The 19,718-nt window shown below is 30.5% G+C and overlaps 1 protein-coding gene across 1 annotated transcript in view; it reads left to right on the forward strand.

Annotated features, from left to right (window-relative positions):
* The first annotated feature begins 304 nt into the window (after positions 1 to 304).
* Positions 305 to 19,718, forward strand: part of LOC119831308 (elongation of very long chain fatty acids protein AAEL008004-like) — a 22,186-nt gene continuing 2,772 nt past the window's right edge. The window contains exons 1-9 of the mRNA XM_038354609.1: positions 305 to 523; positions 11,822 to 11,865; positions 13,277 to 13,345; positions 13,588 to 13,670; positions 13,968 to 14,075; positions 15,425 to 15,505; positions 16,132 to 16,215; positions 17,310 to 17,366; positions 19,143 to 19,385. Of these exons, the coding sequence (XP_038210537.1) occupies positions 13,288 to 13,345; positions 13,588 to 13,670; positions 13,968 to 14,075; positions 15,425 to 15,505; positions 16,132 to 16,215; positions 17,310 to 17,366; positions 19,143 to 19,385 (714 nt within the window). The 5' untranslated portion in view covers positions 305 to 523; positions 11,822 to 11,865; positions 13,277 to 13,287. The remainder of the gene's footprint in view (positions 524 to 11,821; positions 11,866 to 13,276; positions 13,346 to 13,587; positions 13,671 to 13,967; positions 14,076 to 15,424; positions 15,506 to 16,131; positions 16,216 to 17,309; positions 17,367 to 19,142; positions 19,386 to 19,718) is intronic.

Genomic DNA, 19,718 nt, shown 5'->3' on the forward strand with positions numbered 1-19,718 from the left:
TCATGTGCGTTTTTATCGAGGTTTTTATTTATTTCGCTGTCTCGTAGTCACGGTATGTATCTATTTTTTGTCAACTACAACAGAACATTAAAACAAAAACGCTCCAAAGAAAAATATGAGAGCTTTAATTTACACATTAATGGGAATCGTTTTATCACAATTACCTTATGAATCTATAGTGTATAAGTATTAACTTTAAAAAATATTAATAGTCAACTAATAAACCGAAAATATCGTGACGTCAAATCGCAAAAAGTCAAGTTTAAGGCGGGTGTAGAGCGATGTGATAAAAGAGCGTGGAAGTGGCGCGCGGTGGCAGTACCGAGCACGCTTGCACGTCGAGCGCAGGCGCAGTTTTCGCAGTTACACTACGCGATTTACGCGCGGCTCGCGCTCTCGCAACCCTAGCGCCCTCACCTTCACATGTTGCGTATTGGATATTCGCAGTCCACTTTCGGGTAGTGTGTGTGCTCCAATAGGTGGTGGAAAGGAATCGCGTTTTTGCAGTATCGGACGCCCGCAGGTGAGACTATAGTGAATATAAGATGCTCGCAATTATGAAATCAGCTTGCAACGTCTGAATCATGTGACAGAAAGAGCAGTTTGTTTAAAAGTAATGTTTTTCATAAAACAAAATATTGTTAAAATCATTTCTAATAAAATTTTAAGAATATTTTTCGTATCATATTTGAACAAACGTTTTTACAAATAACTTTTTAGTTAATAATCTTAACCTTGTTCAAAACGAACGACAACAAAATAAATGAAAACAACAGAGATATACCGTTAACTCGATAAGAAAAGTAAAATGTTATAATTTAACATTTCTTATACCACTATGAAATGTAGAGTCAAAACATCGTTTCAAAGGTTATCTCTGTAAATATCAAGAGAAAAGGTGAACAATGGTCATCCTTCCTTCTAAATATGTTTAAAAAATATATTCTACTACGATTCAAATAATACATATATATAATACTACGTGAAGGACACACCGTTCTAATGAGCATTCCTTATGTAAACTTATGTTGATGTGCAAATACTTGATCGATGTTGACGATATATAATATTAACTCACTGATACTTAGATCCATAAAGTAAACGTTTTGCCCAACCGAGATTACTTTACATTACATTTAAAAGGTGATAAGATTTAAACGTTCATTAAATGCAATCGTCTAAGAAAGGAGCTCGGTTTTGAAGCCAAGGATTCACCAAGGCGCTTTGCAGACGTTAGTATTCCCATCGCGTGTGTCGGCGCAAAACCGTGGACGTGTGACGTAAGGTCACGTCGAATGGCCACTGACATGAGATTAACTCCCTACTATCCTCCAACACCTTATCGTGACGTTGTAATAGAATTGAAAAGTTATGGCATTGATTCATATATAAAACATTTTCGGCTTCACAGCGCGGTGTTGTAAAGGCAAGACATTATCTTTGTCAATTTAGATTTTAACCTTAGTTCTGTTGAGCAAACTTACATGACTTGCATAAAATGCTCTTCCAATTATCTGAGTAGAGGACATCAAGAGTAACTGCAAAGAGCCAGCTACGTTCGACTAACCAACAATTAGAATGACTGATTAATCGAAACGTGTCTTAGAGCGATTAAGTAATATCAATTTATGAACTTGACACCAATAGCCAAACCTGAAATCATTTCATATAATTAACGTCAGATTGGGTATATACAAGGATCGTAAGAAAAACTCTAAAAGGACAAAATTAATTTGAGCGACCACCTACAAAGTCAGAGGCCGTAATCTAAATAAGGAAAGTAAACATCGGAAATCTTCGAAGGTCACTCAGTTATTCGATAGAGACCTGCGAACTAAACTTATCACAGAAAATTTACTTTATTGGCTAATAAACGACAACTCAGCGAATTATCTACTCTCGTGGACATAATTAGAGGAACGGTGTGTAAAAGAGACCGGAAATTAAAACATTTTTATATATGCTAGAATAAATGTTATATAAGTGAAGAACACTTGATTCTTTCTTCTGCTTCTCTAAATCCGTCTATGGGTATATAATATAGACAGATTTAGAGATATTCTTTGATACGTTGATATTGAGATATAATCGCCAATATTTATTGTGTCCAGTTTTGATAATTTCATTAATGTTACAGTTACGCCCAATGACCACAAGTCAACCATACCCACGTTTGATTATCGGATACTGTTGAACAGATTTCTATGTAAATCGTTGTTTTCCGTAATGAAATTTATTTCTTTCTCTTTATTCTCTTTCGTAAAATAAAATCTACGTGCATTTTAAGCAATTTTACATTTTAACATCTATCTATCCACATCTCTACTAGACATATTTGAAAACAACCCATGTTACTATATCTAATATAAAGAATCAGGTTCAGAACAAACAGTAAATGAAGTTGTTGTTTATAATCCTTGTATAATCTAAATATCGAACTCTAGGTATGTAAGATGTCACTCCATACTAGAATATTATCTACCTACGATAAAAAAAAAGTTAGCGATAGAACTTAACGGCGTAGAAAGATAATTAATCGCAAAACTCATTAACATAAACTGGGCATTGATACGGGTTCCCACAAACTTGTTAACAAACTGTAAATATTGCAATTAAAAACGAATTTTTTGTAATATACGAATGACGTCAATAGACTAATTTATCATTGCATCAAATTATGGGGAATAATTAGTTAAAAGGGTGTTTTTTTGTGGTGTCAACGCATATTGATCACATGCTAATTTGATTGTGTATTTAAACCATAATGCTACAAGCTTGATACGATAGAAAAAAAATCACAAAGATACTGCTTATGACGACTGAAACTATTCTAATATACGGGACACATTTTAATTTTTTGTCAAATTAATCTACAAGCGACATAGCAATTAAATTTTTTTAAAGTTTTGAATACAATCAGTAGGTTTTAATAATGGCTCTTGTACTCCTCTTAGAATGAGTGAAGTAAGCTTAACTGTTTTTTTTCTTTTATCAAATTATAATAACTGCATAAACATATTGTGTACAGGTACAATTGTTGCGAATATTTATCAGGTTCCGCACCCAAATAACAAAAAGCTGTCTGTCAATCTGTTCATCTGTCACCAGGCTGTATATGATGAACCGTAATAGATAGACAGTTGAAAATTTGAGTGGTGATATATTTATGTTGCTGCTATAAAAACAAATAATAATTTAGTGAAAAGAAGATGACAGAATACTAAGAAATGCGTTTCTCGATTCTGCCGATATATAGCCAGACACGTAGACGGGTGCACTGGTATGACGCGTAGCTCCACAGCGTCGACGAATTGCAAAAAATAATTAATATCGGTTAAAAATCTATCGCAAAGCTCGTGTTGACATAGTATAATAACATTTGAATATTTCATAAATTTTAATGCGAATCAAAACAAAAGAAAATTGCATCAAGGTTTTTTTAAGATTCCGCGCCTGAACGGAATCCGGCTGCACGTATTAGCTAGACAGTTGAAATTTTCACAGTTGATGCATTTCTCTTGCGCTATACAACAACAAATACCAAATTAAACAGTAAAATAAAATAAGTATTAAGAGTGGCTCCCATATAGTAATGTGATTATTTGCTTTTTTTATAGATTATCGATTAATCAACGCGAGCTCGGCGGTATATATGCATATTTATCACTTTCAAATATATAGAAATCGATCATAAATAGATACTTGCTGAAAATTATAGTAATGTACGGATAATAAAGCAATTGTTGATAATCGTGTCTGTAATATCAGTATCGGTACTTTATTAATTACATAGCTCACGAGTATCTAAACTAAACATTTTAGATACGAAATGTTGATCAGATAATATAAAATACAAAGAATAGTATTTTGGATGTTTTCTTTTTATATGCATTCTAATAGAGTGCAACTAAATAACCCTTCACGATCACAAAAATATAATTTGCAAATTTACTTAGTGTGTATGTGATATGCAAATTGCAATGTACCTATAAGTATATGAAACAGTCATGATATTTATTGATACATTTTTGGGATAACTCAAACCTCTTCTTGACTGAAACATAGCTAACTTTATTCGATAACGTTAATATTATTCGATAACGGCAATAACGTTATTCGAATAATTTTATCCATATTATAGATACTTATATCCCAAAAAGATAGAAAATATTTTAATCACAAAAATTCGAATCTAGCAGAACTACATTAATATATAACTATGTACTAATGTTCATAACTAAAGAATGTCCCGAACCCTAGCAGTCTTGAATAGTTTATCATAAAAAGAAGTATTTATAATAAAAAGAAGTATATCATGAGCATTAAGCTCATGATATTTATAACACAGATGTGACTCCGTATATTCACGCTTCAATTTACAGTAACTACGACAAATTCAATGCTAAAATTAATCACGTAAGGTGACAAGCGGTTGTACTTAGAACAAGGATAGTCATTAAATGGTGTATGATGTCAGGGATCACGTCCGTTTTGGCCTCGTGCGTTCGACTGCCGCCTGTAAATGTTTACATTTGTGCCGGCGACGGCCCGCGACGTCCACCTGAAGCGCAACGACCAGTGATTAGTTGCAAAATGTTCGTGGCCGAAACGAGTTCAGGGTCGACTGTGTTGCCTCCGGGTGTTGCGCAAGCCCACTCCGTGCATTCGCTCTCTGCCCGAACCCGAAATGTGTTCCATCACCAATGGGTGATAAATGTATCTGTGAAGACCTCCAAATCGATTACTCGCTGGCTACTACGTTAAGAAACAATGCATAATTACATTAATTTTACGGTTACCAATAAATTTTTTATCATGAAACGCCTTACAAGTTTATGAAATATAATTTTTAAATATTATCTCCGTTAATTTTTGCTAAGCTGTCCAAACTAGAAATTTACGAAATAATTTTGACATCACATTCTATAATACATAAATTAACGCGAGACACTAAAGGCCAACCCAAGGCGTTGTTACGTTAAAAGAATTACTCGTAAGGCGACGCAATCGCTATTTCCTGAGCCTTTTAATCTGAATTTGTACTGGATGTACTTCTAACGTATCGTTTTTAAATTTAAAGAAAACTTTCAACAACTAAGATAGTTTTTCCACTTAAAAAAAGAGGCTACTGAGATATTGGTTTTGAAAAACTATGCATCAATTAATTTAATAACACAACCTCTTGTAGGTCATCAAGGTCACATGTGTGCCCAATTCTTTGCATTAAAATATAAAATTACGCATAGATATAAAATTATTAAATGGATAAAAACTCTAGTTATCTTGCCATCATAACACGCTCTACAACATATTATTATCGGTATAAAAGATCTAAAATCTGAAAGAATTATTTTATGAGATACCATTTTTTTTACAAGACAGTAATTTATCATGATTCTCAGTTTTATATAAATATGTACCTACCTGCTTTTTTAGACTTTAATATATGTAGGTACTTTATACTAAAGCTACAAATACATAATAACGAAGAACAAAACAATAGAAGTACATAATTTTATTACATACTTATAAAATTTGGTTTAGTTTGTTTCTGTTCATCTAATTTTATTTTTCTGCTAAACATTTGTCAACAGATCACTAAAAAAGAGAATAAAATTTTAAAAGAAAACATTCCGTTGTTTACTTAATTAAATAACGTTAATATTTATTTTAAAATATTTTACTTATGAACATATATTAGGCTAATCAATTTTCCTGTTTTGCGCTAACTACCAAGGTTGATACATTCCACATTTTAGCACATTTAGTGAAAAATGTGATCATTAACAGCATTACCATAATTATTTACTCCTCACTGATTCAAAATAGGCATTCGTATTTATCATCATCAGGTCAAATTTATTTCTTTGGTAAACATTATAATAAAAAGGTTGGAATACTTTGTACTCTCACTTTGATTAACTATGCTAAAAAGACAAAAGAAATTATAATAGGTGTAGGTACACAGAATATCGCTAAATAGTTTTCTTTATAATTTTTGTACAGCATTTAAAATTAGTTATAATCTTGGTAAATGAAATGTACTATGTGAAATGCTATAAATATCAATCTTTATTTCAAAAGGTTACAACACAATGTAAGTAATATAGATGATATGGGCTACACATGGTCGTGTATTATATTCTGTAAAGATGTTTCCATTTCCACGCTATTGTCGTTCTGCCTTGTATTGATTGTATAACGTTTGTTATAATTCGTTCCTGTTTTTACTTCCTAATGAATCCCTTAAGTCTTTGTCTATTGTACCTAATTGCATATCTTCAAATAAAATTTTTAAGAATCAAAATTCCGAAAATATTACATTTAAAATTTTTATGTTCGTGATGCGCTTTATTTTGGTATTCTAATATAGATCACATTTTAAAGGAAGGTCACAGATATCAATCTTTATCTATGTGGGAAATAAAAAATAATACCTGGTTCATATCGTGCTAACCGAAGCGAAAATTTACACATTTACATCTAATTTAAAATAAAATTAAAATTGTAAAATGAATTACAAGAAAAACCACACCACTTAAGCTAACGAATATGTTTAAGGAAACAATTTTTTGGAAAAGTTGCTTTTTCATTAAAGTGACGATATTTATAGCGTAATATCCGCGGTATACGTACAATGTTATTTATCTTCTTGTGAATGTACTTTCACGTAATATAAACGCACGGTTACATTTCATTGAAAGTCATTTTCAATAACAAAACGGAGTTTTTGACGTATTGCGTGCAAATATGCACTCATTGTCAATGTCGTACACTGCTGCTTTAATTAATCGTCGATAGTTTAAGGCTAGTGTAAATACTAGTAATTTAAAATTGCATTCTTCAAATATTTGCCTTATTTTGTCTTTTCTGTATAGTTATTGATAATATACTTAATACTATATTAGATGTAGTTAAGGGCCATTGGATTAAATTGATATAAAATTAATAAAAAAATTATGGCGTGCCATATTCATCATATATAATATACCTTCAATTAATATGTGGATAGATGATATTTAGGTTAGTGATTAGTATGAATATAACAAAATATAACCCGGCTCGATTAGCATAATTGGTATTAAGAAGTAGATATTATCCTCAGGGAAATAACAATTATTTTGCATGCTTTTCCTCATTCCTAACCTTTAAAATGGAGATTTTGCATACTTAGTAACAGAGATATGCACTTATTGTTAGTCCTTTATTTATACTCGACAGACAGTAGTATGAACCAGGGACGTTTTCTGAATGTCAATAGCATTCGGGCTTCCCCACTCTACCTTTTAACAGATGCCATGACTCAGTTCGCTGTTATTTTTTTTTGTCGCACGCAATAGGCCTTTGTAATAGTATTTTAATTTATTTTGATTTCATCATATTTACGATATCAAAAGATTGAATTATTAATTTTACTACTATAAAAAGTAAAATTTGTTTAGTACCTGCCTACACAATATCCATCATAATATGTATTTAAAAAACTTATTCATTGCGTTTGTTCAAATTAACAAGTTGCCCGGATATTGAGCAAAAAGATTATATAAATAAATATTATCAACCTTACTAAGGAATTTGTATCAACAATTATTATTACACTTAATATATTATTGTCACGTGAATATGCGTCGTCGAAACAGGAACCGAGAATGTTACTAACGCAATTTTATTCCTAAATATGTTTTTATTGTCCTTACGAGCGAAGAATATTTATAGCTGATTAAGTCTAATAAATATAATAGTAACAAAACAACCCATATTACTCATACTCTGTAGGGTTTACAAAAACCAAACTAATTTCTGAAAAGACAAAGATTGTCATGGAAATCGATATACAGCACATTTTGAAGAGGCAATTATCACATCACGTAAAATGAATATTCCGATAGATTTTATTTATAGTCGATCGTTGATGAGATAATTTCACGGCGATGTAAAACAGATGTGATGTGACTGAATTCCTTTTGATCATACTCGTTTACTTACTAATTCCTATAACAATGCATCTTGAATTTTGTTTTCTATGAAATGTAGTGATACCTACTTCAAACTCATCACACATTCATACGCTTTTTAAATAAATAAATTGTTGACAACTTAAACCATGTGTACTAATGCTTGTGTGTGAGATTATTTTAATTGCATTGTCATTTGTTGTCAACTATATTACTTATGGCTGATTACATAAGGTGAAACTACGACCTTGTGCTTTATGAATGATTGTCTTATATCATAAAAACATTTAGATCGACCATATACAAATAATAAATTGAAATTTTGTGTAACGGTATGCATACATACGAAAATTTACGAAACTTTAATAAACAATTATTAAAGTTTCGTAAATTTTCGTATGCCCGAGTTAATAAAATGTTATCACGATTGAAAAAATGCAGAATATTTACGGTCCAGACTCCAGTGAACCTATAAAAAAACTTACTTTATACACAAGTTTTTAAATTATGAGTTAAATTTTCAAGACAATCCTAGAATTATGAGTTCAAAAAAGCATACACATGTACATTTACAAGCTCCACATTTGCAAATAAATAATGATATAAATATGAGGTCAATACAAATTCTATTTTTCTTTAGTTTTGTGTAGTCTTATTTTCTCCTGCATTATAATAAAATTATGATCTTGATGTTTTCACTCAATTGCTTAATTCAAATCAATGTTTGTAATTAACGAATTAAATTCAAAAAACACTGGACTCACTTATTAATTATATGTTACCGTTAATAATCGTATAAAATTCCCATAAAATACACATATAATAAGGCATTTTTTCATTATCATGGTATAGTAAAAAAATTAAAATGCATTTTAGAAATCAAAACAGTCTCATCTCGGTAACTTATTTATTGAAATTTATTGGTTTGGCTCACATTGCTTTACCAAATACAATATTTATGCAAGAAAAGTTCGTTGCACATCGATGTGCAAGTTGTTCTAAATTCTAAAACCAGTTTCATATAAACTTTTGTAGCCTCAAAACTGTGATCTTGCATATTCAAGGAGTTCTCAGTGCAGCAAAAGCAGCTGCGTTCGGTGCCACAACATTACGCAAGACGACGTGCAGCCAATGGCCCACTTTTCGATTACTAAACGGACAATAAAAATAGCTCTTTTTTTAAATTACCCCTTCACATATGCATAAACCTTCCCTGAGTATGTATATTAATCCAGGTGCATATGCAAAATGATAATCGGTTGTCATTTAGAGCGCGCTAGGTTGATGAGTGTCGCAATGCACTCGCATTCTTATTACGTCATAACCCACTTACAGAACAACCACGGCAAATGATTTCACTTTATCATCAGTAATATATATAATATGTATGATAACTCATGCAAAGTAAGCTAGAATATTTTATCATTGCGAGTATACTCGTATGGATACAACGCGGCGTTTTTGTGTGGTTCTAACTTTAAGAGTCTCCAGTAATTTAATCATTTTTGAGAAACCCTTGGGTAAATGACCGTGTCAAAACCAGAATTTACGTAACTGCTTTATAAAATGGGAATACCTTGTAGCATATATAAATATGAATCATTATATATACGTTAAAAATTAAAAAAAAATTAAGCGATAACGAGGGATTTCTATAAACAGTATCGGTATTTATCATTTTTGTTAATAACATAAAAGCTGTGCTATCTAATGATTCATATACAGATCATATATAATAACATAACAAAGGTGATATGAGTAGATAGCATGAAAGAAAAAGACGTGGTTACGTGCTGACAAGCAAGACGTGAAAAAACGTACGCTCAAATAAATGAAGTATTCGATCGTCTGTAGCACGTATCTCAACTGTTTATCCGATAGCCGAGTTTCGAACACGATAAGGACTTTTAAAATTATATCAAACTGTATGAAAGTACAGCAGTTGTATATTAACTGGGCTCGTAGGCTTATTAATACCATTATTTAAGACTACTTTTACTTGTACGCTCATTAATATTATTATGGACAAATGCCAACACAATGCAAATATTATTATTAGGAACGTAACGTAAAATTTTGTATAGTGTATTTCAATCTTATTTATATTAAATGTATTTTATATTTATTCATAGGAAAATTATTTCAAATTAATTTTGAAGAACTTCGATTATTTAAAATGATTTATGTGTATTTAGAAACTTTGTCTCATATCATCACGTATAGTCTACATAAATATATACCTATTGCCTTATCATATGATCCTAGGATCTAGTAGCTATATGAAGTTGGTAGGTCAATAGAGAATTTGAAGATGAAATATGTTGCCGACGACATTAGTTTGATAAGCACTACATCGATTAGATATATTAATATCTCCTTCATATTTTTGACGCTCGTTGAATGTGCAGGTGTTCCGATCATTCCTGTCTCAATATCTAACGTGGTAATTGATTATTTCAATAAAAAAACAAAAACAACATATATACTAGATATATACTATATATACATATATACTACATTTAACAATATAAACCATACCAATTATAAGTAATATAGTAATAATTTTTTACAAATCTATATGATGAAGTTAAAGAAGGCATCCTATATGTACTAAGTATCTCAGTAGTTTTACATATTTTTTTAAAAGCATAATTTTGAGGAACCATACAGATCATGAGATATCACTTATTGTGAATGTATACTATTTATAGTCACTCATAATTGTACAGCATTGACCATCGAGATCATAGTTACTTGGGAAACAATGAGTAACGTCATCGTTTGTTATCAAGGCTCTTGTGCCGTACTAATTATATTTGTAAACTGCTACCAAGGAAGTTGTGATAGCTTGCAATGCTCAACATTGATCGGTTACTTGTATACTAGGAAAAATAAATTCTTGTAACGTATTTAAGTAGAAGAGGGTAGGTAATGACAATATCATTTTTAATATTTAACCCATTGCTTGCGTTTATAACCAACGTATTAAGATAAAACGTACAACAGAACATCAATTTGAAAAATCTATTAAAAACGGCCCTGACATCAATAATAATTATGAATGATTTACTTTTAAATCGATGAAATACCTCATTTCGTGGCCACTGGTCACTCCTACATAATTTTTAGCCATGAATCTTTTTACGTAGGCAAGTTATTTTTACTTTCCGGCAAGCGAGTCCAATATAAGGTCGTTTAATAGTTCCTTAGTATACCTACCTACTATTATGATCCTGACCATAATTAAAAAAAAATAATTTATTTTTAAAGTAACCGTGTATGTACTCCAAAGGTATGGAATATTTATAAATAAATCATATCATTTTTCAATTTGATAAATCTAATTTATTAAATCATCGTGTCACAGTTTTCATTGCCATACTCCTCCGAAACGATGATTCTGATGAATTTTTTTGTGCTTATCCGGTATCTATGAGAATCGGCCAACATCTATTTTTCATACCCCTAAATAATAAGAGTAAGGCAGAACAGCGTTTGCCGGGTGCAGCTAGTATCTCTATAATAACGTAGATATATAACATATAATAACGTAGTGAGTAGATTACCAAGAGACATTAGAGTTTTAAAAAGATAATTCATTAAATTAAGGACTGACTATATTTGTTATATTTTATTACAATAATAATCGTAAACGAAAAAAAAAATAAACCTCAACGTGCGTTGAACTGTCAAACACATATGTACTATGCTAAATACTTCCCTTCGAAACTTTGAGAAGGACGGTGGCTGACCGCAGTTAGTTCACTAACCTGAGCTTGCCCTTAAATTATGACCTCAAACAATATCGCATTAAATCTTAAAAATAAAATTATCGTCTTATAACTGACATTTCATTTTGTTTCCAGATAAAATCGACAACCTGGAAAATCAATAATATACGCCCGATAAAGTAAGAAAAATATTTTTATATTTTAACCACGTAACATCCTACTAATACTCGTATATTAAATGCTAAAGTTTGAGGATGTGTGTATGTTTGTTACTCTTTCATGCAAAAACTACTGAACCGATTGCAATGAAATTTAGTACGTAGACAGCTGGAAAACTGGAATAACATAGAGGCAACTTTTTATCCCGATATTCCTACGGGATACGGACTTATGCGGGTGAAACCGCGGAGCGCAGCTAGTCTTTGATATATCTTTAGAGATTTAGACATGACCCAGCTCCTTGCGTTGTACGGATGAGAATAAATAAAACTAGATTTGAATGTGATTTCTTTCTATTGTAAATAGTTAAATATATTTGGATAATATTGTGTGCGAAGATGTAACATATTTTTCCGATTGTTTCGGCAACTCTATGAAATGGATAGACCGAAATTTAAGAGAACTTATAGAAATTAATAATATGTTACTGATATTATTACCAACTTTTTATGTAATTTATCCAAATAGGTGGGTATGTAGTCTATAAAAAAGTCAAAATTTTCTTAGGTATCACACTGCCGACCCGCATTTTAGAAATTAGTGTTGCCTGTAAAAATTTATATAAATATAGAAAAGTGTGGTGTAGGAGTCAATTAATTTAGAATATCTTCTAGCTTAATTAATTTGTTTATTATATTTTATTTTTCTTACATTTATTAAATAGGTATCTAGTCAATTACAAACTTAATTAAAAGTATGAAATGTTCTGTTTGAAATAAAATTGTTATGAAGTTCACTTCAATTTACGATTTTTGTTTCAAATTGTATTTTTTATAAATTTTAAAATATATGATTTTAAGCGTTTAATATTTTTCTATTAATTGACGTTTTATTATCACATAACAACAGATTATCAACTGAGAAATCTATATTTAGAAAATTTATTTATTTAATAAAAATATTGTTTACGTTACATTATGCAGTTACTCATAATATCAATGTGTAAAATCTATTTTTGAACAATCCTAATTCAGAACGCTGCATATTATCTTGTCTCTTACGCCATCTATTGCAGCTGTTTGTCACTTAATATAAAACAGTTGCGACTTGCCAGTTTGTGACTAACCTATTGAGTAAGAACATGTAAAAGGTAGATAGTGCTAAGTGATGTAAAATGTGTAATCTAGTCTACCAAATTTTATCTCGTTATGAGTTTTCATAAATTAAAGTCATAATAAATGTCATTTATGGATAACTTTGATTCATAAGGAGCATTGAAACTATCTAGATAGTGTTGTATGTGTAATCACTAATCTTGTGTCATTTATTATCAAGTGCTAAACGAGACATGTACTTTGCTGTTATCTCATCCTGCCTTGAAATGAATTAAATTTAAATTCACCAAGTAATGGTAAAATTTTCGACTTTCAGAAATCGTCACAATGGCACTAGTGCTACAATATATCAATGATATACACCATTATATGAATAAATATGGAGGTAAGATAAATGTAATAATTTTTTAGTTCATACTCCCTACTTACTAAACATAAAATTTAAAGTAATGAAAATTTAACCTGGTGTTGTTTATTATGGATTTTATCATCATCATAATCATCAATGAATATACATAATACATAAAAATATGTATTGTTTACATTATAACAGATTTTATATTATTATTTTGAACATACATGAAAAATTTAAATGAATATCTTTTCATGAAACCTTATATTTTTCAGATCCACGGACAAATCCATGGTTCCTGATGAGTTCACCGTTTCCTACATTAATAATATGTCTTAGTTATGTTTATCTAGTCAAGGTAATTAAATTGAATATTTATGCATTATAAGAAAATGTGTCCACTCAAGACAAAATTTAGCATGGTAAAATAAGTTAATGCTGATATGCACATAAATAATATAAAATAAAAATTTCAACATATAAGTTAATTTATTTACTCATAGACAAGCAGAATTTGATAATTTCACTTATTATCAAAGGAATTTTATAGTTATATCGTCTACTGATGAAAAAAAATCCCTTTTTAACGCCATTATACTACTACTACTTGTACTTATTCATGAATTTTCTGTAATAATCCTTTAATGAATTTCAGGTTATAGGCCCAAGGTTTATGGAAAACAGAAAACCCTATGAATTACAAAATTTATTAATAATTTATAATTTCTCACAAGTTATATTCAGCATGTGGCTATTCTATGAGGTAAGAGAAACTGTTTTTCTACATTATTAAATACTTTAAGTTCACACCTAATTTATTTTTATGAAATACTTCATCAAAAGTTTACTAGGTCACTAGTTACTTTTCACACAACAGCAACCAACAACATAAAAAAATGTTATTTACTGGTTTCTTCATATAAAATACATTCAAGTATATTAATATATTGTATTATATCAAACATAAATTAATTTCTAAAATAGCACACAATCTTTCTTTAGTAAATATTGTGTACTGACCTAGTATTTTAATATGAAGAATTATCTAAAAAAACTACTTCATATTTTTTGTGTGATCTTTGCTTTTCATTTGATAACAGTAGTTAGTCTAATTGATTAGAAAATTTATATTATATGATATGAATGTTCTACTTTTCTAGGAATCCCTATATCTTTGTTTAATTTTTTCTATTGTTTTGATTAGCATTCACAAAGGTATGGAATATTTATGTTTTAAAACTAATGAGTTATAGGCTAGTTATTTTTAATGATAGCTTTGATGCAATATTTGTAGGTATTATTAAAGTTACATTTGAATCTACACACTTGTTATTCTGCTAGTATAGCTAAAAAAAAAGTTGTTTTTATTATATTATAAACTACACAACATTTCCTTAATTTGTGCATTTTCCTCCATAATTATAGGCATGAACATGAAAAACTACTAAGAACATGTTTGGTTAAATAATTTTATTGCAATAAACCTTGAACTGATTAACATTTTAATTTTGACAAACAATAAAAAGTGTACATTAAAATTTTATTCAAAATGATGCATTAATTTTTGAGCCTTCCATCATCTTAATATATAAAAATCCAGTGTCATGATGTATGTTCCCAATGAACTCTTCACCAACTCAACCGATTTTGATGAAATTTGGCATTTCATGTGTTATTTGGTCTAACTAAAGATATAGGATAGTTTTTATTTCGATTAATAATCCCAACAATTTACAATCTTAATATTTTAAATTATTACTCAGCCACAGCAACGCGTGGCCGGGTATGCTTGTATAATATGAATAATATTGTATGTACCGATCACTACATTTTCTACCTTGAAGCTATAAAAATTAAACCAGTTTCCTTAAATCACTAATTGCTATTGAAATATTTTGGTTTTATTAACTACCTGTGCATGTTGCACCTTTTAGTTTATATTCACATCTTTTGTAGAAAACTTATTATTAATGTCTACAGACTATTAGTACGCTTCAAATATCCTTTTGTTTATTTTTATTACTAATATTTTTTACAGTAAGTTTTATTTAGGGCTAGGTTAGTTCATAGTAAATATAAGTTCTTTATCAAAATTTAAAATAATGTGCCCAGAGCTTGATGGGAGGTTGGCTGAATCATTACAGCTTTCGATGCCAGCCAGTGGACTACACTGACAATCCTATAGCCAATAGAGTAAGTTCAGAGAAGACCGCCGTTTGCCTGCATTGCCAACAATATAAACTAACATCACTGTAAATATACATTGATCATTTCAGGACCTGTAAATATGATAGCAGTGATTGGTATATGTGCAACGATGATATATATTTTAGTTACTATTGTACAGACTTCAATCTATATTACTTATTACCTAATTTATAATATTTAATACTAACAACGAGGGTCAATGTAGTCGGTTGTTACACGGAGTTTTTCGCTTATCATATCTTTGACCCATTTAGTGGTTGATTTATGATAAGATATTTTAAAGAAATTTTATCACAGATAGAGTTTTACACTTTTACAACGATCATGTGAAATGAATTGTATTATGTATTCGTTTTTGTATGTAGAATTATTTTTCGTATAAAAATACACTTGAATGTATTGACGTTACTGAAATGTTTATAAATTCAACCGACCTGCATGGACTCTGAAAAATGTATAAATATTACCTGTATTATATATGGATGTTAGGAACTGACAAATACACCAGATATGGCAGCTGGTGATTAACCGGTCGTAGCGCCGTACGCGGTGCGACCACATGCTATGCAAAAACAAATAACACAGGGTCAGGTGTCGGCATATTGTTTCAGATCGGGGCCGCGGGCTGGTTCACAGGCAGGTATAACTTTCACTGTCAGCCGGTCGACCACTCCAAACATCCACAAACAATGAGGGTGAATTATTAATTCTACCGTATTTTCACTATCCAATGAATTAATACCACCCATAGAATCCTTGATGTTCACACCCGAATGTTCCATCTTAGTTCGCTTGTAAAATTGAACTTGATCACAGTGTCTAACACAAAAAAGACGACATATATTAGTCAACTCCACCACCACCCGTTTGGCTACGACGTATTTAGTGCAGCCTCTCGAAATTTGTGTCTAAATTATCACTTATCGCTGTACTATGAATGTTCTAACTGTCATTATTATAATTAATGCATTGCGTATATATAATAATCACTGCACGATTTCATATCCATTAAGATAAGCTTCATACTTTCAACGCGGTGGTAGCCAATACATGAATATTTAGATAAGCTTAATTAATTAAAAATCATGCCAGCTATTTTACATGTGATTATTGAGCTATAATTGCCTTGGGACAAGGTGATGTGTATGGGTCATAATTTTTTTATTATAAAAATTTTCATAAAAGATTTAAAAAGATATGTCTATATATCAATGTTAAACTGAAAAAAATTATTATTCAAATGTAATTTGTATCAATTAGCCTTTTAATTAATATGAAAGAATTATTCATTAGTTTTTAAATTTCCTTTGTATGATTTGAATTCAGTGATGCCAACTCCTACAGAATGCATCCCATAGAATCATCTTCAATTTTCACTAAAGATAATTTAAAATATAAATTGTGTATAAGATATAAAATTTGGGGTGTTTTTAATATTAAAGTAAAGTTAAATATATTAAGTTGTTGTTTGTTCTTTGTTAACTTTTCTTGGCATATGTTTGTTTTTTTCGTAATGTCTCTAGAGGCACTATAAACTAAAATTTATCGATTTATATATACCTCCCTAAAAGTTCCCTAAATTAACGTAATCTTTAAATCTTATCTTCATCCCTCCCTAAATTAAGGAAGAAAACTCTTATGTTGGCATCACTTATTGTTTACATTCAATTACCTTATTGATTTTTAATGTAGCAGTTATTTGCATTTTTAACAAACAGCAGAATACAATGGTATTCTTAAATAAAAACAAAATTATGTCAAATATTCTAAAAATGTAATAAAATTTCAGATGGTTCACGCATGTTGGTGGTACTACTTTTCAAAATTCACAGAGTTCTTTGATACGGTACGTATTTAATAATCTGTAATAGAAATTTTATCATCTTGCAATATCGCTCACGTTAATATTGTACGTAAAGCCATATCTATAAAATTTTATCATACAATAAAATTGTTTTAATAACCAATCAAAATAACAATACATCACGAAAAATTTTTCAAGGTGTTATAATTAATATACAATTGGAATGTTAAATTGATAAAATTTATTAATACAAAGTTTTACACATTTATATTTATTATATTACCTGTTCTGCATTACTTCCTTGTTTTTGTTTGTTTATTTCTCTGAATACCAATTAAAACTGATTTTAATTTCAATAATTTTTGCAATTCATATATCCTTTTATAATTTGATTTCATCTTATTTCCTGGTTTACGATGCTTTTGGTATGCCAATAAAATAATATGTAATAAAAATTATGCCTTCTATTATATATATTTCAATTTTAAAAAGAAGAATAGTGTGTAAAAAATTGATCCTTTATCTGCACGATGCCTCCTAGCTGTGTCGTGTCTGTGAAAGGGGTAATGGCAGTCAGTGACTTCAATCGCGGTAACTTCAATCACTCGAAACTAAAGAAGCGCTAGCGCCATAAATTCTGCAAAACCCAGATCCCTGCATGACCACAACACCTCACACAAACGTCCTAAACTTACGCCTAAGCGCTTGGAAAGTGTAATACGCCATTTTCGTGTAATTTTTAGAGTGCAAAAAACAAGTTGTTATCCTTAGAATTTGTGGCATCCACATACAGCGTTGTTTATAGTTAGTACGTTAATGCGTTCACACGATTGATTTCATCGTAACTGTATTGTTTTTTTCCTTGATGTCGAAAACACGACCAAATGCAAATGATTGTTTGACACACTTCAAAGCAGAAGTTCTTATGAATGGAGGTTACGGTATTAACTTCCAAAACCATTTCTACTAGTTATATACTTTTTCACACAACATATTTTTTTTTAACAAAGCCTTAAAAGAAGCAATGAGAGAAATAGAAATAATAAAAAAGAGAAAACAAAGTCGGAAAAATACCAAACTAATACTAAAGTAAGAAGCCAAAGAAGGCAAAGGAGAGAAAGGCAAAATACAAAGCTAGGCTGTGAAAAACAAGGCTAAGAGGCGTGTTTTACGACACATACAACCAACTGAGATTCAGATTCCAATCTACCTAACATTTGCCAATTTGATGAGATGGAAAATGTTGCTGGTTTTGGTACCATCTTTGTTTATTACGAATTCGTCCAACGGATGCATATCAAATGGGCTGTGGGCACACCCAGACAGAATCCAATGTGATTCAGTAAAAGGTTTCGTTTATGACAACAGCTGCTAATACCCGACTGTTACTCGACTATAATTATTACCAGTACATGACTACAATTACCCGCATGCGCTGGCAAGGCCACAGCAATTTTTTTTATTTATTTTACAAATTAAAAAAATACGTTACCGATACTTATTAAGCTTCTCAGACTGATAGTTGATTAAGGAAATTACTTAAAAATACTAACTTAAACTGTTCATAAAAAACTTGTATTTCAGAAAAAATATTGCTCAAGTGACTGCCATTACCCCCTTTCTCCCCTACATAATATTATGATGCTTAATTTTATACAACTGGTCTTTATCCAAATTAGTTCCAGTTATAGACATTGTTCAAACAAAGATGTCTGAATTGAAAAAGAAAATTAATTCGGTTGCCTGAAGTTGACGGGCATACCTTTTTTTTAATATACATATTTCCCTGTATAAATTGCTGTTCTTATAACATTTCAGATCTTCTTTGTTCTGAGAAAGAAATTCGATCATGTATCTACCCTTCACGTGATTCACCACGGCGTGATGCCGATGTCGGTGTGGTTCGGCGTAAAGTTCACTCCGGGAGGTCACTCCACATTCTTTGGTCTATTGAACACCTTTGTGCACATCATTATGTACACGTACTATATGATGGCGGCCATGGGACCGCACATGAAGAAGTACTTGTGGTGGAAGAAGTATTTAACAACTCTACAAATGGTAAGCATGTCTTAAATTTATTTTCCGTTATAAACGAGAAAATATTATCATAAAATCAGTCCAAATAAGTAAAACAAGCTTAAATCATTGTTCCTTGTTTGCCCAAATTTTGTGGAATGAATTCGGATAACGCTTTGCGTGTTGACAGTGAATTATTGAATAATTAGACTTTGAGGATATTCCAATTAATGATTTAGATGTCCGGTCCTTTCATTAATGAAACTAAAATGCAAATTTACTAGATAAAATAACCGAACATGTACTTAGTCTGGCCATAAATACTGTTACACTTAATTATAAAAAAATATTACATTTGAATTTCGAATCTGTCAT

The sequence above is a fragment of the Zerene cesonia genome, chromosome 13 (genome assembly GCF_012273895.1).
Source record: "Zerene cesonia ecotype Mississippi chromosome 13, Zerene_cesonia_1.1, whole genome shotgun sequence".
Taxonomy (NCBI): Eukaryota; Metazoa; Arthropoda; class Insecta; order Lepidoptera; family Pieridae; genus Zerene; species Zerene cesonia.